We start from the raw sequence: 23,334 nt of genomic DNA, 5'->3' as shown, positions 1-23,334 counted from the left end.
CTACTTCCAAGAGAATCAGTCCTCTTAACAATAATAGCCTTACTGTGAAACACCGAGATTACTCAGGCAAAGCTGCAAGGATTTCCATTAACCCCTAAACATTTTACTTTCAAGGTGGGTTTCAAAATCTTTTATGCCATACGCATATGTAAATGAATTCTGCTACAGTCAGACATGATGTTTCTCCAGCATTGACATCACCTACAGTGAGGACGACTACTTATACTAAAGCCAATTGTTAGATATGTTAGGATGCTCGTCCGTTTTTTTACTACGGGCGGACGGCAAGAGGTTAAAGAAAGCTTTACAGAGAGAAATATGTTGACTGCCATTGCTAGCCTTCTACAAATACTAGTTGCCAGGATGTCTCACGCTCTTTTTCTATATCCAATTACACGTTTCGGGTGCATCCAGGACAAGGATGCCAGAGAAATGTGGCAGCCTGGACTGCATTGTTTGTATGGCCAACGTTTTTGAGCAGATACTTAACCATCAAACATGAGTGCCCTGCACAAACAGTAGTAAGAATGTCCAAATTGGTTTAACTGCTTTCTGCACACAACCTTTAGATTAATGTTCACCAGAAAAACACTTCATAATGAGGAAAAGTTAATCTATGTCCCCCCTTTGATAGCTAGCTGCCGGCAGTGTATGTGACTCCTGGGTGTCAGGCCAGGCAGTCGCTGACAGTTTCATTCATAACTAGCACATGAAAACCAAACAGTGTGGTTTTCTATTATGTGATAACTGTGTCAGCTATGACATATTGATTACATTCAGGCTAGAGGTTCATTCACAACAACAGAAAATGCAACTACCATCTAAAAATAGCAGTGTTTACTACTGTAATTGTAAGTTACAATTGAAGTATTAAATATACTGTATAATACGGCTAATAATAATGGACTAATAAGGCTTACCCATCTATATTGCACTATATATACATATATATATATATATACACACCCTACATTTTGTCCACTTGTCAGCCCATATTTAAATTGGTGGGGTTTTCATTAAAACCGTTTTTTAAATAAGCTTTATATGATTTTTTTTTTTAAATATAACATTATTACTGTTGGTTGGCAAATTATCATAGATTTTTTAATCACTCTAACTGATGCTGCTGAATTTGGTCTGAGCATCTAGGCTCCAATGACTTCTGGTCACAAAAGGCTTAAACAACTTGTTATTGTTTGTGTATGAGTTTAGTAATTGTAATACTTGCTTAAGAGGACAAAATGAGAAAGAAGGAATAATGACAAATTATTGCAGGAGCGCAACAAACATTTCAGGAGCTGAAAAATATTTAGCAGCAATTTACCATAGACACATTGTAAAAATAAGAATAGTATTACAGTTTATAAGTTTTCATTTTCTTTCAGATATAAGACAAAGTTAAAGGAGAACTATGATGTGAGTGCTTTTCACTCACCTCATAGTTCTAGCCGACAAATTACAAATGGATTCCAAAAATAGAAGAAGCTGACACCTCCTCAGCTGAACTTAAACCAAACTCTCAGATCTCAGTGTGTGTGTGTGTTACTAACATGTAATGTGAAAGTTGAAAGTAAAGTTGAAAGTAAAAGCTTAAAAGGTTTTCAAAAATGTATCTGAAGTGTGGTTTAAAAAAAATATCACACTGTTTACTATGCCATCATGCATAGCATGAAGGTAAGAAGTCCTGCGTATCCTAGATATGTGATATGGGCCCATTTCACACCATCCAGTGCGTTCAGGACATGGTTTCGTGCCAGGAACGCACTGGATGGCACATTCAAAGCCTCGTTCTTGGGCGGGAGAGAGCGCCGTGGTGCCACTCATGTCAATGGCATTACAGGCACGCCTCCTGCCCGTAGTGCGAATGATCTTAGATAATCATGCATGCACTATTTTTTGCGATGGCACCACAGTGCCCCCACCCGCCCCACAAGGCAGGGAGGCTTTGAATATGCAATCCAGTGTGTTCATAGCATGGAACCGTGCCCTGAACGCACTGGATAGTGTGAACGGGCCCTAAAAGAGTATTTAAAAAAAACTTTTTTTTTTTTGGCTTTAAATCTCCTTTAAGTCCCAGGAGTACATTTACTAATATATTCCTGTAAACCAAAGTCAGCACACGCTATATACTGACAGCACAGAGCCACGCTGTAGGTGGTAAGGATCTCAACAGTATTGTCAGAATCCACCCCCCTGCTTGATCGACAGCTTGCTCTGCCTCTCTACAGCCAGAGCCAGCTGTGCTGCCCCCTCCCCTGTCTGTCCCTCCACTGAGCATTGGAGGAACACAGAGGGGAGAGAGGAATCCCTGGGGGGGGAGGAGTGGCTGACAGGAAGGAGACTGTGAGCTGAGAGATCAGCGGTTTATGATCGCTCAGCTCTCAGTATATAAAGCCAGCGTGTAATGGCTGTAAGTATTGGGAAGAGTATATTTTAATCTCCCAATACTTCTCCTTTAAGTGTGTTATAGAAAATGTGTCAGCATTGTATGGCATTGCTGAACATACCTTCTGAAAGGGGGCCTGGTTAATCAAGCTGTGATAGCACTTAAAAGAGCAATTTCACACAAGTGAAAGCAGCTGGTGAGCTACTAATGGATTCCAGAAACTGTGCTAAAACCATAAAGCTCAATCAGTTTACCTCAATCTCAGTTCTGTTTAGCTGCTAGTACTTTTTAAGTCACTTGTTCAAAACAAGTGTGCATATTTGGTGTGAAGACTTTATCCTGACTTTACTGATATGCATGCTTGTTGCAGGTCAGTGTCTCAAAATATTAAGGCAAAAGACAGACCTCAAAAGGAGGTAAACAATGGCACTGTAGTTTTCTTGGTACAGGTTTTCTGGTGACAACAAAGTTTTCCATTGCTGCTGAACAGGATAGACTGAGGAGACATAATCATTCAATGTTTCGTAAAAATAAGAAATATTCTTTGAAATATTGGCTTACCTTTCTCAGTTCTTGTATTTTAGCAAGTTCTTGTTTTTCATTGCAATTTGCATCTGTACTTTTATTTGATGGAATGTAAATCAACATATCTTGGCCTTAAAAGAAGAGTTACAACTTGTCAGAACCCAGTGTAAAATAAAACTATACAAACCAGTTACAATAAATAACTCAGTTTAACAAACAGCAGCTCAGTTACTTCAAACTGGAAGACAACACTTAATAGTCAACTTCAGGGTGAATGTCTTCTTCTCTGCTTTATTACCTTATTAAACCTTCAGTTTGGGGATGATAAACACAGATCATCATAAGTGTGCTAGAAAGGTTCAGCATTGCTTCAAACTTGTTGAAAGCCTGCTAGCAGCTTGTTTAAGATGATAGTCAGCACTCATATTAAAGTTGACCTTTATCCCCTTTGACTAAAATCACATCAGCATACAGCTCTGCATGCTGATAAGAAATCATCTTACATTCATTAGCTAAACATATTTTTATTCTACTTACAATTTCCTTTTTCCCACTTCATGGTCCACTTTGGCACACATTATGTAATTGTGCCCAAGTGTTGCATCTTGGCAGGGTTACATCCGTAGAGCATTGCTGGGAAATCTCATCTGTAATCTCATGAGATCTCAGGGAAAGGCATTTCCTCACCCTGAGATGATGTGCATGGTCACATGTCCTAGCCACATGTGCCAGAGTTCCAAGAAGTAAAGGGAGATCTAGTAATCTGCCCTTAGTAAAAATAGCCACTGTAAAAGGACTAGGGAAGAAAAGAGAAATAAGGTATGCAAAGAATACAAAGCCCGCAATTATCTAGAAGCATGTGTTTGTAGATTGTCATTACTAAACATTGCTAAAGGTGCCTTTGTTACTATTTTGAAGATATGGGTAAAGTTCCTCTTTAAGATCTGTGTTTAACAGGATAAAAGTTGCTTAAAGGAATTCAAAAAAGCTTCCTCAAAGCTTTGATAATGCTTTGTTAAAGGCCTTCAAGTCCACAAGCTGGTGGCTGGGCTTTTCACCATTTTGTAAAAGTACGCAGAGCACATTATGGCACACTTACCTGCCAAATCAATGACATCCAGCGATAACAGGTCCAGGATCCTAAAAAGGCCAAGACTCACCACTCTATCTTACCTCCGACTGCAAATCAGTATACACACCAGGTGCAGTGTGCTCCGACTCCTTAATCGTTCCCTCTCCAATCAGCGGCTCAAGACCGGAATCCATAAAATCCAAGTTTATTGTTGTAAATTCAATACAAAGCCCAACATTTTTGGTAAATACAACATGTACACCACCATAAAATCTCTCCCACCCCAGCACTCCTCACGCGTTTCACCACCTGGGCTTAATCATAGAGGGGAAGTCTCTATTCTTCGTCTCTATATCTGCCAGGTACCGCCCCGTTCCACACGTGATGCGGTGATGCAAAGATAATTAACCCATAGAGTTCACCTACTGGACTGGAAAGACTTTCCAAATAACATACACAGGGGAACGACAAACTGCATCCCACCCCAGTCAAAAGATCACACATAGAGCGGGGCGGTAAAGACCAAAGGCATCACATAAAAATAATTATTTGCATCACCTGTGGGATGGGGCGGTACCCGGCAGATTTAGGCTTTTGGAAGAATAGAGACTTCACCTCTATGATTAAGCCCAGGTGGTGAAACGCAGGAGAGGAGCTCAAATGGGACAGATCTTATGGTAGTGTACATGTTGTATTTACCAAAAACTTTGGACTTTGAATTTACAACAATAAACTTGGATTTTCTGTATTCCGCTCTTGTGAAGCTGATTGGAGAGAGATCCAGGATCCTGTTGCCACATCATCTTCTACCACCACCATCTCCGTAGCTGCTTCTTCAGAGTCTTCCATAACTGCCCCTCAGCCATTGGATGTTCAGTCATTAGTGCAGGAGGAGTTGCATTGTTTCTCAGTTCAATTCTTGCCATGCCAAGAACACAGCTAGGATGTAATGTGCACTGCACAGTGCATATGCCAGGCAGTGTAGACAGAACTGAAAAATTGTTAGGAGCCAAGGAAAAATAGACTTTGCATTTCTCTTCTGCCAATGCCTAGAGATTTTTTGTTATGGGAATTTAATTCCACTTTAATGCATTTAACAAGAATACATAATGGGGGATTTATCAAAACTGGAGCAGACAGAATCTGTAGCAGTTGCCTATAGTGACCAATCAGCTTCTCTCTTTGTAGCTGTTACACTACTGCTGCACTGTGTCACCCAGAAGTAGGAAACTATAATATCGTATCCACTGAGTAGCAAGTTATCATCTACTGAAATGCATAAACATAGACAAGTGTTCCTACTGACATCACAGATTCACAGTAGAGCCCTGCCATTTCAGCTGCAGGTAATTGGACTGTTCCATTTAGCAGATATGGTAGTCACTGGTAAACAAAATCTGGTTTTTATTTGTCTACCTCAATGGAAGTTTTTATAAGGAAGCTGCCTCATCAGTAAAGCAAAAAGACACTGGGTTTTTGTACTTTTTAGACAGAGGAAAGAATAGAAACTACAAAACTGGCGGTCACCAGAAGATCTTGCAAGAATCTACAAAAGTAGCACCAATAAGCTATTATGCTAACTAAAAGTTTACACATGTTTTCAAAAATATTGAGCTTAGCAATAGCAGAGTATAACTGATACCAAAGACTGCTAAAAAAAAATGTAAATAACAATATCAAAACTATTTTAATGGTGTTATAATGCTGTACAAGATGAAAGGTAAGAATGATAATGACAATGATAATGATGATACATGAAACAGTATAAAGATGTGTGTACTAGCAGGGTGTCCCAGTATGGAGCAAAGGAACTATGTATACACATTGGGAAGATAGCTGGTTCAAAACAAAGGCATCGCCAATTAACTGGACGTTGTAACAAGTTTTATGCGTAATTACAGCTCGGTACTTGGGGTTTCTTTTGTATTTCTTGATTAATAAAGTTTTCAAATTTGTTGTGTTGGTGCATTTTAAGGATTTTCATCCCATTTGTGACTAAACACCGAAAAAAAAGTTCACATAGCATAATGGTAACAATAAACTGTATTTATGAAATGAGGTACAGAGGATAATAACAAATCTTTGTAGATCTTAATTTATCTCTTTCTTTCGTTTTAATTTTTAAAGTGCCATCCCCCTCCTGACATTTACCTGCATGGTATGCTTCACATAGCAACAAGGGCACTAGTTTGTGTGTCTCCTGCCATGTTAGTACTAGGTGATTTCTCTGGTCAGGACTGTTGAGCATTGAGCGCTTTCCCACCTCTAGCATTTAGGAGGATTTGCTGATAGCTGGGGTGGGATTATGTGCAATTTATCTGCCCTCTGTTGAATCATCCTGCTTGAGATCAACTCACACGATGATGTATGCAAAATCTGACCACCCTCAGGTAGCTGGATTGGGCAACAGGCACAAAAGTATGACAACTGGGTTCAGTCAGTCATTAGGTTTCTTGCTACAGAGAGGGTCAGATTGCTGGGATTTGTATTCCTCTGTAGTTGATGCTGTTCTGCATTGCTGTGTAATGTATTGCTGGGATTTATAGTCCGCTATAGCTGATGGTATTCTGCATTGCTGTGTAATGTATTGCTGGGATTTGTAGTCCTCTATAGCCAATGCCATTCTGCAATGCTGTACAATGTATTTCTGAGTTAGTGGCAGAACTTCCAGGGTCACAGCAGTCATGCACGCGCACAGCCCTGACGTGGCATCCCTCCACTACCAGTGTGCTTTACATTTCCTAAACCGATAAATACATTAACACTACTTTTACAAGGATGGGGCAAAAGTGGCAGGCAGGGGCGGGGAGAATGCGGGGAAGAGGCAGAGCGGGAGGGGGCCGGGTTGCCGCACCATGGGCCTCTGGGTTGTACTTGCCCCCTGGGCTAAAAGTTGCCAGTCAGCCCCTGGAGGAAGGAGATATGCATAGCTGGCAGGAGCCTCCTTTAGACATGAGATGATCACATGAGATGATCACATGATCTACCAAAAAATGATCAACTGTCATCTTGTTTTTATGAATAGAATTAGCCCAGTTACTGACAGACCTAGAAATCTAGGTAAGTAATGCCCTATAGGGCAATTATGAGGTTAACATACAGCATAGATCATGGTGATGTGAACCAGCTAAGAAGACAAAATCATATGGACAGTTACAATTTGTTGCTTGAAGATCTTTTACAGACATACAGGTACAAGACCATTATAAAACTGGTGCGCAAAACTGAGGATTTAAATGCCCTCTGTTAATAAAATCTGTCACACAGGGGGATTTGAAACTAATTGAATCCTTGTTATCCTATTATGCAGTAAAACAGGATTTGTACTATGCATGTGCGGTTTTTATATTTGTAAATTATAATATTCATGTTTAGAATGTTAACATTCTTTCAGTCATTAACTACAACACAGGACATGACTTGAATTAACATCTTAATTATATGTAGGATCAATTTTTTATCTTGCCTCGTAGTCTGTCCCCGCATGTTTGATGAGATCATTTAAGTCCACTAAACATAAAATTAAGCCATAACTTTCCGCCTTCATCTCTGTGCTGTCATATGAATTCTGCACCAAGGACATGCCACTTTTCAGCACTAAAGTTTTGCAGGCAATAATATATTCAGCTATAATTTATGGAACTCAAACAGCCAGTCAGAAGGTTAGGGGTGTCAGCACCAGGCACAATGAGCTGCTACATTCTGATGTAGTATCAGTTTATATTGATAAATTATCACCATGAAGAAATTCTTATAACTGCCTTAGTATTAAATAATACAATGTTCTTTGTCAAGCACTATAGCTAAAAAAAAGCCATAGGGCCTGACACCTAGGTTATCGGGTAGCATTATGGTGTGTAATCTCTATTGAAGTGATTGATTACATTATTTATATTTTGCAAACAAACAACAGCTGTAACTCTTTGTAGGGTTTGCTTAACTTCAAATAATTTTTCTTTATTGTGGAGCATGCAGTTAGCCCCTATGGGTATGCCTCATTAAAATTAAAACGTGTATGGAAAACAATGAAAAATTGATTGTTAAAAAAAATAGCAGGGAATATTCTATACCTTCCAGGCATCTTGTAGGATGCTCATTAATGACAACACAATTCTTCAAAATCGACCTGATGTATTACTTTTGATGAAAGCAAACTTGTAATGAGAAAATAATGGAGGCTGACCCGCTTTTGAAAAAGCTAGTTAATTGACTGTTACAGTCCGCAATATTTTTGAAATTACTGATGCGGAACAAGCCTGCAGCTCACGAAGTCAGAATAAAATCAAAGCTCCTAATCAGCATACTTTCTCCGGTCTTCGAAAGTATGTAAATTTATGGATCAGTAGAGCAGCCATGCAACTAGCATTTTCAAATGGAACCCATCTATTTTCTCAACATCTTTCTGTAAATATTTGCATGTATGTATATCTACATCTATATACACACACACACACACACACACACTATATATACACAGTGCACGTATACCACTGACTAGCATAGAGTTTAGACATGTATATGTAAAGGTTTCAAGAGTTTATTTTGCTTATGGCCAAAAAAAATATTTGCCCATTTAGGAGAATGTAAAGGATATCTAAACCTAAAAATATATAACTGCAGCTTTCCGTTCCTTAGATTTGGTGATTTGCATTCGTTTTCAGGCTTTTTCCCCCCTTTATTTTCACCTAGCGATCCTGCCAGTAACCCCCTGACAGTCCTAGGGTGACAACAGTCACTCACTGTAATGTATCTAAGGATGCACAGCATTATCACCCTAGTACAACTCCATCCCTCCTCTTCTCCATAATGTAGGGAGAAGGTGTTCTGTAGCCCTTGATAATTGATACAAGTCAGCAGAGGTAGAGTGCAAAAGATTTATGGCAGGAGCAGCAGGTTTACCAATACAGATATAAGAAAAAACACTTTCAATAGCATATTAAAAAAGATAGAAAAGTAACTAAAATAAAGTTATTTGTTAGGTTTTATTTACACTTAAGTAATTGTCATAAGAGAAACATGGATCTGGCTGTCATGTTGACCTTCCTACTGAGACACAAACCTTAAATCAATATGCAGATAAGCATGTTTGACTTTGCATACGTAATCCACGTTAGTAACACAGAAAGCACTGAAACCACGTGGTCAGCATAAGAGCCAAGTGACAAACATTTTCAGCAATGTTAGCCCCCCGTTTCTGCATTGATAGCTTAATAAGTGCTTTCCTAATCTGGTAAAGGTAACATGGTCTTCTTTTCCATCTGAGAGGTTCTCAATTTGAATACCAACCTGCCAGTTTTCAACCCCCTTTATCAACAGCAAAAAGCAGTTAATCACTACAAAACAACACCAAAACAGGAAGCATGTGGCTTTTTGTGCCCAAGCAGCACATAAGAGATCTATGCCACCTACTATGTCCCTTCAAAAAGGACAACCAGATTTATCAGTAGTGCCAATGAGGAATGCACAATTCAGCTTAATATAACAGCTCAAGTTAACATTTAGGCAGCTAGGTAAGGGGAAAAAAAATCAACTTCGGTATTTCACAGGATGCTGTGTTGCTGTACAGCTGGTGGACACGACATCGGAGGCAGTGAAAAATGCCAGGAGGTGTTAGCCTTTAATGGATGTCAAAGAGGAAGCAGATTGGGAGATGATTATGGCATTGATGAAGGAGCTGAGAGGAGGAAAAAAAAGCCATGGGTCCTTAAGCTCAGACTAGTTGGAAAACATTGCAAGAAGCATGCCTGTTTGTTTTCAAGGAGACAAATATTTCAAAGAACTAAGATGACTACTAAGTAGCCAATGCTTTTAGACCTCCACATTAACAAATGTAAGAATTATTAAATCTTTGCAAATAGGGATGAGCAAATCGGCCTGGGTTTGATTCATAGGCTGTTCGTTGAACTCATCCTAAATTAAGGAAATTGCAAACTTTAATATGAACCTCATTGAAGATCAATTCTTTTCTAGGCTATTAGGCAGGGGGTTGTCAAACAAGGGGCACAGGCAGCTGGGCACTGCCATGGAGAACATGCACCAACAGGGAGATGATCCTCATTTTTTTGTGACTTTAAATGAAACATAGAAAAAACACCATTCTTTCTAATACATGCTTGCAAGATGCCTTTAAGCTGTATGTGGTGTTATGGAATCCTGCAATTCTCATGGACAGTGCCACTGACAATGTGTTCTGGCATGACATATTTTGTAATTGATTTTTTTCCTGTTACATTATCGCTTGCCGTCTGGAAGCAGAACTCCAATGTGATTAATTTCAAATTGGAAAAAAAAGCCTTTTTAGGTAACTTTGGACACCAGATTTGTTTTACCAAGCAGTAATAGGTCTGAATTGGAAGTTGCAGCCACAACAGATCTAATAACTATAGGGAAGTTTACACTCCAAAAAAACATAAAGCTAAAGTCCTCAACTTCATACCAATTGCCAGTGGCACAACAGTTGTGCACTATAGCGTATGATCTTTTTTTACAGTATCACACTGTATTGTATTAAAAGTGTAAAAAATGTCAAATGGAGCCCACAAAACACTTCAAAACCCAAACACCACATTCCACGAACCCCCTCCCAACTCTATATGGTCAATTCCTAAGATATTCAAAATATAGATGTCATGTATGTGTTTGGTAGACATTGGCTAGAGTGAGGACAGTACATGAACACTTCAATAGGCAGCACATTGGAAGCGTTAATCTGCTGCCAGCAATACCATTGTGGTCTGCAGCATCTTCCTGCAATGTATCATCAATGGTAAAAATACAAGCCATTTGAATACCAAATGCATGAGGAAAAACATGACTATACACCAAAGGGCTCAATGGGTGCAGCACCTTATTGATACAGGCCAGCAGCAAATGGCCTGCACTTAGTGTCATTGAGCACCCCAGGTAAAAAGTTCAAAGTGCACCCACCCCATGAGCTGTGAACTAGTGCAGCAGCATAAGTTACAGGTCCTGACCTTTAGAACCCTGTGTTCTGCACCTGGAGCAATCATCTATCCCTTCTCCTTTATGACCTTTATGATAAATGTACAAGGGTACATGTACTCTTAAGAATGAGAACACTCATGGACCTATACACACACACACACACACACACACACACACAACAGGTTGGACTTGATGGACTTATGTCTTTATTCAACCTCAAATACTATGTAACTATGACCTCATCTGGTGACTCCTCAGAACCACCAGTCCCCCCAAGCACTGCAGATGCTATGCAACAGCCTAGAGAAAGTGCTGCTATGCTGCCTGGGAAACAGAAGCCACACTGTAGCAGAGATTTTGAAAGCTTGTGCCAGACCAGTTTGAGTGTGACAACAGCACAAACTTTCTGGCCGCCCTTTGGCAGGGCAGGTTCACACACACAAGCCTTCCCTAGCACATGTCCTGATCCTATGGTGGTGGTGCAGCAGTTCTTGGTTAGGTACCCTGGCTTTGAGGATGTCCTCTGGCAGGTCAGAAGAGTGTGTGACCACTTCAAGAAAAATCATGTACACAGTACTTAAGCACTTTTACTAGGTCACTTTTTTAAAAGGACTTACACCAGCCTTTTTTAAATCAAGAAATGAACATTAGAATGTATATATTTTGCTGAAACCCCCCAAAATACTGAGTGTGTAAAATGTAGGGCATTCCAGCTCCAGAAGACCAGTACAGGCTTGAACATGTGTATGTACTATGGCTCATGGCCCTGTGCATAGGCTCACAGACAGGTACGCAATAGCGTGCAGACATGCATGCAGTTATCATGGAGGTGCAGGTGCATTACCATGCACGCTCGGTGCCAAATTACCTATATAAATGGGCATGTGACCTGCTTATTCTGCTTTCTCGTGTATGACCTGGCCTGCCTTCTGACCTGCCCTTGGATATCTGCCTGCCCATTGTGACATCAGTCTGCCCACTAGATCCTGACTTCTGCCCCAGTGTCCAGCTGTTACTGACCACAGCTTGTGACCCCGCCTGTGCTTACATTTCCTAATTTGGTACCCCACTGCCCAGCTGTTACTGACCTTGTCTCATGTCTTGGCTATGTTCCTGTCTCCTGCTCTGATAACCCGGTGTTCCGATGTCAGGTCCATGCACCGAAGCTTGGTCTGTACCAAGGTACATGACATAGTTATTGTGTGCACCATATTCAACCACTTTTACTGGGCCACTTTTTGAACAAGACAAACTAAAACTAGGTTATAATTAGAAAAAAATGACAGTGCATTTATATCACAGAAAACAAAGTTAGCAAAAATATTATAGTGACTCTATCCACAGTATTTAGTTATTTTACTAGGCCACATTTTGAAAAAAGAGGTGCCAGGGCAGTTTTTTTCATTTTTAGCATACATATTAAAATGCACACTTTAGGCGATTAAAAAACTCCCAAAACATTCTATATTGCCTGAAAGAAGAGGCACTGGAGCATACAATGGTTGCATATGATGATTGTGCAGCTGTTTATCAAACCCACATTTTTAGTAAAAAAAATGCATTAAAATACATTTTATGTTTTCTATTTTTTTTACTTAGACTTGGAGTGTCATTATATTCTGGCAAGCTGAACTAGAAGTCTCTTCAATTTATTTCCTGTTCATCTGCTTGTATGATAGTTACGTCCACTAGAACAACTACGAGCAAGATGTGGAAGGTTTCTTTTATACAAATGGAGATACAAACAAACAATTAGGTTTCCACAATGCATAACCTTGGACCCAATGTCCCCTTGAACACCACTGAATCCCTCACTGTAGGAGACCAAGTCCATAGAGGTGGAGTGGATATAAAAAGTGAATGACATAATGTAAGTAAACAATTAAGTTTATCTGGATAAGACCAATAGGACAAATTCTATAATATATTGGCCACATGGTTACATTTGACTTTCTCAGGCCCCCCAGTGCTCATGAATGTGACATATTATAGACAATGTATTGTGCGTAAAATGGTTGAACAGCTTAAGAATGCAATTCTTGTGTATTGTCCATAGGTCATACATTTTTTACTTTGATCTGCATGCTCCCCCACATTTACCTCCTGACCTACCCCCCTAGTCTGAACTGTACCATGATTCTAATTTGTTGTACATGTGGTCCTCAGTTTACCAAGGTTCAATTTGCACTGATTCAAAATAGCACCCTTTTCTGGGAGTGTTGTTGTATTGAAACCAAATATATAATATATATATCAGGAACCAGATCTGAACCCAGGACCTCTGCTGTAGAGGTTCTACCTGCTGAGCCACCTTAGAACCTTGGTAGAGTTCCTTGCCTGATCTCCTGTGTAATCCTCAATTAAACCTAGTTTCTGCTGAACTCCTTGCTCCTCCTTTGAACCTCCTATTTAAGCCATGCCTCTGCACTTCCTGTTTGCCAGATTATTGTGCTCCTGCCATTATCTTGCTTCCTGCTCCCTCTGTGCTACAACCTACTCATACTGCTACCCGTGTACCGACCTTTGGCTGCTGATTCACCGACTACTCTCATCGTCTTCTGCTACATACCTGATACCTTTGGCTCCTGACCTCGGCTTGTTCGCTGACTAGGCTTCTGCCTGCTCCTATACTACTACCATCTGCTTGTGTACCAAACCTTGCCTGTTATACTACGAATTGCCTGCTGCTTCAGCTACTGGACTCTGAGCCTGATCCCAGATCGTGACAGTATGTCAGTCAAAAAGAAGTGAGGGAGTTAGGTTCCAGGCCTCTCTCAAAACAAGGAATGGTTCTAAATAGAAACTGGTATAAACTAAAACCCAGTTAATAATGTAAGTCAGTGAAAAGTGAGGAAGTTGAGTTCCAAGCCTCTCTCATTGGCATACATTGACATAAGTACAGTAAGTATATATAAATCATTATAGATTGAGTTCAGCTTTAATAAAGAACTCCAGGGAAAAAAACTAAGTTTTTTAAAATCTGCTGGCTTAAAAGGAGTTTAGTGCAACAAGGTATATGCCACCCCCTGGATCTCTCTTTTGTTTACAATTTACTGGTTCACTGAGCGCAAATAGTATAGCTTTCATTATCCATCAAAACAATATGCCTAAATATATATTTGCAAGAAAAGGGATGCATGTATGCCCAGTATAGGATAATCTAAAGATGAGCTCTAATACATTTGTATAAACTCCAACAACTGTTTTATTATATCAATCTGAAGTTCCAGTAACAAGATCCCCCTCTCCACTAAAACTGTTGACTCTACCAGCCCTCACTGACCCACTTGCCACAGTGTCCCACTCCATCTGCTATATTCTCAAATTCTCCTTTAGGAATAACTGAATAACAGGGTGAGGCCTCTTATAAATCCATACAAGCAGATGACCAGGAAATAAATTGCAGAGACTGGTGATTCAGTTCGCCAGAATATACTGACATTCCAAATCTAGATTTTAAAAAACCCCAACACAAACAGAAGCTTTTAACTGACTGTGTTCATGGCTGATTTTCTCTTTGTACTGTATGTCCCTTGAATTTTATTTTGTTCAAAGCATTTAAAATTGTAGCCATTCAAAGATAGCTTGAGTGAGAAGTCTGCTCTCAAACAAAAAGATTATAGTCTATAGCAAACCATTTTCTTCCAGTGTGTTTATATTATGCATACAACTTATCTGTACGTGTAACTGAAAACAGAGACTGCAATAGTTGAAGAAAACTTTTTTTAGAAGAAATAGGGCGTAGAGAGCATTCTTAGGATTTACAAAGGAAATATATTTCATATATTCATGTGAACAAATATTGAAGTTTTATAAAGGCTAAGAAAACAGAAAGGTTAATGGAAGTTTCAGCTACTTTCCTTATAAGTCCTTTCCAAGACAATTGGCACCTATCCAATCCAAACTGATTCCAAAATAGTACTCTCACAAGAAACAGAAAAAATAACAAATGTCTCAGACAGAATTTGAAACATAAAAAAATACTGATGTTCAGCTTTGTATTATTTAACTTGTTATATAATGTTTAACTTTAGAAATGAAAACTTTTAAAAGTGCAGATCAGTTAACATAAACTAAATTTTTAGAATACAAGTATCCTGTGAACAAAACTGGATCATCAAATCTTTATGTTTTTAACAGGTAAGTATTTATTGGTTTTAATACACAAAACGAGCCACATACAGTACAGAGAAAAATAAATAACAACATCACAGTACAGCATATCAGCAGTTAGTACAAGACAATACAATAATGAAAAAAATAAGAAAAATACATATATACGACTAAACAAACACTACAAGGCTAAGTAAGGTGTGGATCGTTGGTATCATGTGCTTGCAACACGGCCAATCCCACCAGTAGGTCCAGCCATGCCACTGAGAAAAACTCCTGGGGGAGAGAAGGGAGAGGGAAGAAAGAGGAGGGGGGGGGGCTGAGGTCGATGAGTGAGAAAGGGGAGAGGGGGGGCAGAAAAGGGGTGGGGGGCTCCAGATAAGCTCCATCCAAGGATCACCAAGAGAGAAGGAGCTCCCTCCAACTCTAACACCAGGAGCCAACAGACCCCGAAGGGATCTTGTTCTCAGCTCCATCCCTTAAAGACCCCCAGGTCTTCCATCTGCGCACCTCTGGGTCACTGCTCAGGGGGTTCAGGCGGGAGTAAGGTCTCTCCGCCCGGACCCTCCAGGGTAAATCCTCTGGCCGCCACCCAGTCTCCCCATATTCGATCAAATTTGGGCACACAGTTATGGCTCATGTATGTTAGCCTGTAGAGCGGGAGCATTCTATCAATTGTGCATAACTATTGTCCCACCGTGGGGGGAGAAGCCAGCTTCCATCTCAGGATTATTTCTCTGCGGGCATAGAAAGCTACATAAAATAAAAGGAGTTTTGTGGCCCTAGGAGCCTGTAGGATCTCCCCACACCCTAGCAGGAAGATCAAAGGGTCCACCCCCAGCTGAAGACCACCGAGTCCCAGTAGGGTCGAAGCTTGCTGCAGGGCCACACCATATGAAGGAAAGTACCCTCCTCCACCACGCAGCGAGCACACGTTGCGTCCGTTGTGGGGTAGATTCTAGCTAATCTAGCGGGGGTATAGTAGGCTCTATGGAGACATTTAAGCTGAATAAAGCGTTCCCTAAAAGGGAACGCTTTATTCAAAGGTCCTCTGTCAGAAGGGGGATGTCCGCCCTCCACTTCTCGTAAAGGGCCACAAGCTGGGGCCCTCCCTTACAGGTCAACCGAAGGTAGAGGGAGGACAAGGGTTTGTGAAGTCTGTCTGTCATTAGGAATTGCTCAATACTTTCCGAGGCAATAGTCATCGGGTCAGGGAACTGGGCTCTACACGCGTGTTGCAACTACATATATCTGAAGCCCATAGTCGGAGGTAAAGAGTAGGTGGCCCGAAGTCTGTCAAATCCCAACAACGTGCCTCCCGGCATGATGTGCTTAATCACTGTTATCCCACGATGGGCCCAAGCCTGGGGGTCAGGGACAAAGAGCAGGTGTGCTAGTCGTGGGTTGCCCCAAAGAGGTGTATCAGGGGAGATAGTGCCGGCCGGCACCCTTCCCCTTCTCATCCTATCCCACACCGCCAGCACAGTACGCATAGGTCCTGTGATCGTCCCGGTAGCCTTTGGACCCCTGAACACCAAATTACTCAGCCCTGCATAAGAACCCATCAGGGCAGCCTCCAGAGTCACCGCTGGGTTATCTTGATCCCTTTCAAACCACCAACGGACAGTCACCAGAACCGATGCCCAATAGTAGGTTTTAAAGCAGGGCAGTCCCATTCCCCCCTCAGACAGAGGGAGATGGAGGATCCCCCTAGAGACCCGAGGAGTATTCCCCGCCCAGACAAAATGACCCCTTCCAGTGTTTGAAAAAAGGAATTAGGAAACTGGACCGGGGTGTTTCGGAAACAATAAAGAAACTTAGGGAGGAACACCATTTTTAGTAAGTTAATTCTACCCACTGGTGTCAGTGGGAGTGTTTTCCATGCCAAGCATTTCGCCCTCAGGTGTCTAAGTATGGGGTATAAATTATCCTCTAGGAAATGGGCAGGATCCAAAGTTACCACCACACCCAGGTACCGAAATTCAGAGACCTGCATGAGGGGCAAGCCCGGATCAAGCTCAAGGGGGAGGAGCCCAGCGGGAACAGTAAGGATTTCCCCCAGTTCACCCGGAGACCAGAGAAGGAACCAAATGTATCTATTATCCCCAAAGCCGCTGTCAGGGAGGGGCCCACATCACCCAGATAAAGTATCGCATCATCAGCGTAGAGGGAGAGCTTCTCCACCAACCTCCCTGGAAGCCCCACCACCCGGGCCGAGGCACAAAGTAGGATAGCTATAGGTTCCATCGCCAGTGCAAATAGTCCAGGCGAGAGGGGACAGCCCTGTCTCGTGCCCCGGCTCAGGCCGAAGGGGCCCGACAGCATGTTGTTAATGTTCGCAGCCTATCCACATTAGTGAAAAGGCGCCGTAAGTTGACATCTGTCCCCCTCCCAGGCATAAATCCTGTCTGGTCCCCATGTATCAGCAGGGTGATTACAGCATTGAGCCGATTAGCAAGCATGCGGGTTAGGATCTTAAAGGAGAACTATGGGGTTAAGTCTTTTCCCCATAGTTCTCCTTAGGGTAACGGAAGGACACAAACTAGCCCCGTCACCCTAGGTCCCGTCACCCATACCTGTGACAGTCTCATTGTCACAGGTCGGCTAGAACTATGAGGTGAGTGAAAAGCACTCACCTCATAGTTCTCCTTTAAGATCCACGTTTAGAAGGGATATTCGGCGATAAGACGAACACTGCTCGGGGTCCTTCCCAGGCTTGGGTACCACCACTATGATTGCCTCCATCATGGAGGGAGGAAGAACACCCACCCTAATAGTCTCCCCATAGGTGTGCAGCAGGTGGGGGGCAACCGTCCCCTTATTAAGACTCCAATGGCAGCAGTGATATGATCCCCCACTCTCTCATCCGAAATCCATAATCTAGAGAGGCGCCACAGCCGGTCAGAGAGGACTGAGGAGGCCACCACACATACCCTCAGTGGGGCATGGTCAGAGATTCCCCTGGGCAGAATGGAGACATCCCTGAGCCTCGGGAGGACCGTGGGAGTAACATAGCACAGGTCTATTCGTGAGAAAGACCTATGCGAGGCAAAATGGCATGTATAGTCCCGAGACTCAGGGTGCCATGAACGCCAAGCATCTACCTGGCAGCCTACTTCCGCTCAGCGGGACAGTTCCGAAGTGGCTGCCACCCAGACCTCCATCCGGTCCATGGCAGGGGATGGCACCATGTTAAAGTCGCCCAATATGAGCACGTCCTCCGTGGCAAAGCTAGCTATCAAGGGCAGTAGTTTGTTCAAAATCCTAACCAAGGCCGGGGGGGACGGACATACAAGCCTACTATCACCAACTCCAGGTGGAGGATTTTAGCATGCAGAACAATGTAACGGCCCTCCGGATCCAGCTTGAGATCAAGAAGGTCAAACGCTACTGTCTTGTGGACCAGGATACTGACCCCTCTGGCATAGGAGGAGTACGTGGAGTGATAATAATGGCCCACCCAGGCTCTCTTTAGGCTAAGGACCCTGCCACCGGTCAGATGAGTTTCCTGGAGAATACAGACATGTGGTCTATACGAGGTGAGATATTGGAACACCAGGGAGCGTTTAACCCAGGAGTTGAGCCCCCGGACGTTCCACGAAACTATATTAATATCAGACATACCCTAGTCAGGGACACCACATTAACCAAGCTACCCACTTCGGAGCCGGATGGGAACACTCCCCTCTCTCTCCTCCCCCCATGAAATTACCCCCACAGAGCATCAAAGCACAGATCCACCTATAACTGTTGCAACAGAACATAAAAAAGCAGACAATTAGGAAGTGCCCTAATTCCCAAACTTGTCATGGCAACTAGCCAGTAGGGGAATGTCACACAACAATGGAAAGTAAACTTAGGACGCTAAACCATACAGGAGGGTCCCCACCCCTAAAAGCCTACTTAAATGTCTCCATAGAGCCTACTATACCCCCGCTAGATTAGCTAGAATCTACCCCACAACGGACGCAACGTGTGCTCGCTGCGGGGTGGAGGAGGGTACTTTCCTTCATATGGTGTGGCCCTGTAGCAAGCTTCGACCCTACTGGGACTCGGTGGTGTCTACGGTCAGTGCGGTGTCAGAGGCAGTTGGTGACCAGATCCATATCCACATCTTTCCCGCCTCAGTCCGGTCCCCCCTCCTCAGCAGTGACCCCGGAGGGGTCTCCCCCCTCACCTCTGTCCCCCAGGTCCGGGGTATAACCCCAAGGGCAGGTACTCAATGCAGGATAAAGTCGGAGAAAATATCATCCGAAACGAACCATCGCCAAAAAGAGTATCCAAAAGTATATGAAAAAGGAATAAAGTTAGGTATATATCCAGACGCTTTCGCGGCTTGGTATCCTCAGGTCTTAGGTAGGTGCTCAAGCCACTTAAAGGCCTCCTCCGGAGCAGTAAAAAACCGGGTAGCTTCGCCATCCTGCACCCGAAGGTGCGCCGGGAAAAGCATGCTGTACCTGATCCCCTTTGCTCTTAGGGCAGCTTTAGCAGCATCAAAGGACTTGCGTTAGCGCTGGGTCTCTACAGAATAGTCTAGGAAGATGAGAAGCTTGCTGTTTTCATACTTAAGCTCTCCCAGCAGCCTGGCTTCACGAAGGATGGCATGACGGTCTTGGAAATTAATGAGTTTAAAAATGAAAGTACGCGTAGAGGCCCCCGGGGACCCTGGAAGGAAGGCATGCGATGAGCCCGCTCAACCGCGAAGAAGGCTGTGAGCTGGGCCTTAGGGAGCAGGGCACGGATCAGGGATTCGGCAAAGGTAAGTGGGTCAGGGCCCTCCAGCCCCTCCGGCAACCCAAGGATGTGCAGGTTACTCCGCCGGTTCCGGTTTTCGGCATCCACCGCCCGGGACTCTAAGGCCTTGACTTTGGTACAGGTACTAGTGAAAATGCCCTGTATCGGCCCCGATATTGATACTAGTATCGGTATCGATGCATCCCTATTCATTTATTTAAAGGATCTGGTATGAGAATAAAGGCTTCTTAAAGTATTAAATAAGGGAGCCCTGGCTGCTGAAAGCATGATGTACGTATGGTTGGTCCTACATAAAACCCCCATTCTCCCTACCCAACAAATGTGGTTACTATGGGACCATGGGTATCCTGTAAAACACTGTAGCTACTACAGTGCTTTTCAGCAATCTTCCAGATCCTGGTACTGCCACTGTGCTGAGCGTCTTCACCTCTGCTGTAAAAACACAGGGGGCCATTGACTCGGCACAGAGGCCATTCAGAGAAGGCCTAGTATTTTTATCAATGAATACTAAGCATTCTCTAAATGGACAAAGTGTAGATCATAACATCACTGCTCCTTGTCCAATCAGATCCTAGTCCAGCTTAGCTCAATGTAAGTATACATCAAAATTTATACCTGGAGTTCAGCTTTAAAGTGACATTAAACCCTCAGGTTTTTTAACATAAAACAATACTGTAATGTGTGCCTTACTGTAATCCATGGTTGTTTCCCTTCTCTTTGCTGCTCTTCCTTTTAAATCCGTATCTGTTCTCATGCTGGGCAGAACTTCTGTTTTGCAGCAGACTGCCTTGTCTCAGGAATGGATACATGGTGTCTGTGTGTACGTTTGTAACCTGAGCCAGCACTACAGGAAGAGGCACTGAGCTGCAAAGGGAAGTTCTGCCCAGCATGAGAAGACATGAGGATTTAAAAGGAAGAGCAGCAAAGAGATTTTTTATTTTTCGGCATCCACCGCCCGGGACTCTAAGGCCTTGACTTTGGTACAGGTACTAGTGAAAATGCCCTGTATCGGCCCCGATATTGATACTAGTATCGGTATCGATGCATCCCTATTCATTTATTTAAAGGATCTGGTATGAGAATAAAGGCTTCTTAAAGTATTAAATAAGGGAGCCCTGGCTGCTGAAAGCATGATGTACGTATGGTTGGTCCTACATAAAACCCCCATTCTCCCTACCCAACAAATGTGGTTACTATGGGACCATGGGTATCCTGTAAAACACTGTAGCTACTACAGTGCTTTTCAGCAATCTTCCAGATCCTGGTACTGCCACTGTGCTGAGCGTCTTCACCTCTGCTGTAAAAACACAGGGGGCCATTGACTCGGCACAGAGGCCATTCAGAGAAGGCCTAGTATTTTTATCAATGAATACTAAGCATTCTCTAAATGGACAAAGTGTAGATCATAACATCACTGCTCCTTGTCCAATCAGATCCTAGTCCAGCTTAGCTCAATGTAAGTATACATCAAAATTTATACCTGGAGTTCAGCTTTAAAGTGACATTAAACCCTCAGGTTTTTTAACATAAAACAATACTGTAATGTGTGCCTTACTGTAATCCATGGTTGTTTCCCTTCTCTTTGCTGCTCTTCCTTTTAAATCCGTATCTGTTCTCATGCTGGGCAGAACTTCTGTTTTGCAGCAGACTGCCTTGTCTCAGGAATGGATACATGGTGTCTGTGTGTACGTTTGTAACCTGAGCCAGCACTACAGGAAGAGGCACTGAGCTGCAAAGGGAAGTTCTGCCCAGCATGAGAAGACATGAGGATTTAAAAGGAAGAGCAGCAAAGAGATTTTTTATGTTAAAAAAATCTGAGGGTTTAATGTCACTTTAAGTGTGTGTAAGGGGTAATGATCTTAAAGCTTCACCTGCCACCAGAAACATTCCCACCCACTCTCCTTCTTCTCCTTGCTGTCAAGCATGATTGGATGATTTTACCTTGTCAGAGTTTACATGGTTCCTGTTCTACATCCTGTGTAAATTTTAGTTAGGTACATGCATTGTTAATGCTACCTTTTGGTATTTGGGTGCTCACAGTTTTTCTGTATGAGTACCTCTGGAAAACGAAGAGCTGCTCAGGAGCATAACAGGGACCAATATTTGTATTCGGTTAAAATCATATTTTCTTTCTCAACAGTCCAAAACATATGTTTTCAAATTTGATGCCTTTCTTTTATCAAGAATGCCTTCATTTGCCGATGTGAGCAGTTAAATATTATGAATGGAAAATAAAACATACATGCATAGGAGGCAATACACAGTAAAAAAAAAAGGAAATAAGTACAACATTGGAGAGGTTCACAATTAGGTTTTGTCTTTTATTCCCCAGGAATAATAAACAAGGAATTTAACTGGTGATGGTCACCATGGACAACAACTGTGATTTTCTTTTTTCACAGTTCCTTCTAAAGGAATCGTGTGCTCAAAAAGTAGTCTGATTAATTGGGGGTACAGCAAATTTAATGGAAACCTATACCAAGAAAAGTGCTCTTAGGCATAGCACAAACTAGGAACCAAAATGGTTACAACATTGACATATAAAGTGCCATATCATAAACATGTTTATACTTACTCTGAGGCTGTTGTTTAACAAATGCTTTAACACTTCTAATATCTTCAGATTGTAAGACTGTGTACCCAAGGCGAGTCAGAATCCTTTTATATAGGGTAGATTCCTCAGTATTGAATTTAAGATACGTATATAGTAAGACTCTTCTCCGGGTATTGGAAATCAACCTCTCCTTCATGTTTTCTTCATACTGTTAAAGAAACCAGAAATGTATTACACTGAACTTTTAAGTTCATCTAAGTATTAATCATGTATTCGTAACAATGTCAAGGTAGTACACTATAGGAGGTTAAGCGCAGGTTGTGTGCAGTTCATATTGTTTTATTTTCTTATTTATTAAAATAAAGCTGATTGAGTCTGAATAGGAGCACCTGATGTGCAAAACTCAAAACCTGCAACATACTTTTGAATACTTTTATTCTTGTTATTTAACACATTCCATAAACTCCATACCTACATCACTACTTAAAACCGACATTTACCACTGTCACATTGGGAAAACATTAAAAAGAGCTGCCATATTTCATGCTAGTTTTCATGCAAGGCTGCTAGACGGACAGCCTTGGACATATGAGATGCTTCCTAAAAACTTTGTTGACTTTTTTAGGACGTATTCCTCACATTCAAAATCCTCAAGTGGTTAAAAGATAAAACCCATGAATTTACTGTACACTTGGATTACATGGGGATTAGACTTGAAGAGCATCAAACCCCCCAAAATTTAGTAGGTTGCATTAGTTTTCAGACTTTTTTTTCTTTATTTTTCCTTAGAAAAATACATTTCCTTAGAAAAATACATTTCAAATTTGCTTCATGTAATAAACAAAACAAACAACTGGCACAGCGTAGCTGGCGTTACATTGACCTGAGTCCAATGGCGCTCCAGCAGTGGTTTGTTTACAGAAAGCACAACGTAGATCACCAAATCTGTCAGCTGTGTCATTTCCAGAATGTCCTTACTCCGCA

The 23,334-nt window shown here is 42.1% G+C and overlaps 1 protein-coding gene across 1 annotated transcript in view; it reads right to left on the bottom strand.

Annotated features, from left to right (window-relative positions):
• Positions 1-23,334, bottom strand: part of LOC108784303 (cadherin-like and PC-esterase domain-containing protein 1) — a 107,392-nt gene that overhangs the window by 63,990 nt on the left and 20,068 nt on the right. The window contains exons 2-3 of the mRNA XM_018553065.1: positions 22,372-22,558; positions 2,948-3,042 (exon numbers count right to left, since the gene is read on the bottom strand). Coding sequence (XP_018408567.1) covers positions 2,948-3,042; positions 22,372-22,558 — 282 coding nt within the window. The remainder of the gene's footprint in view (positions 1-2,947; positions 3,043-22,371; positions 22,559-23,334) is intronic.

This window comes from Nanorana parkeri, unplaced genomic scaffold (genome assembly GCF_000935625.1).
Source record: "Nanorana parkeri isolate BGI_ZX_2015 unplaced genomic scaffold, ASM93562v1 scaffold108, whole genome shotgun sequence".
NCBI classification, from domain to species: Eukaryota; Metazoa; Chordata; class Amphibia; order Anura; family Dicroglossidae; genus Nanorana; species Nanorana parkeri.
Note: the sequence above shows the minus strand (reverse complement) of the source record. Positions and strands in the feature narration are given on the sequence as shown.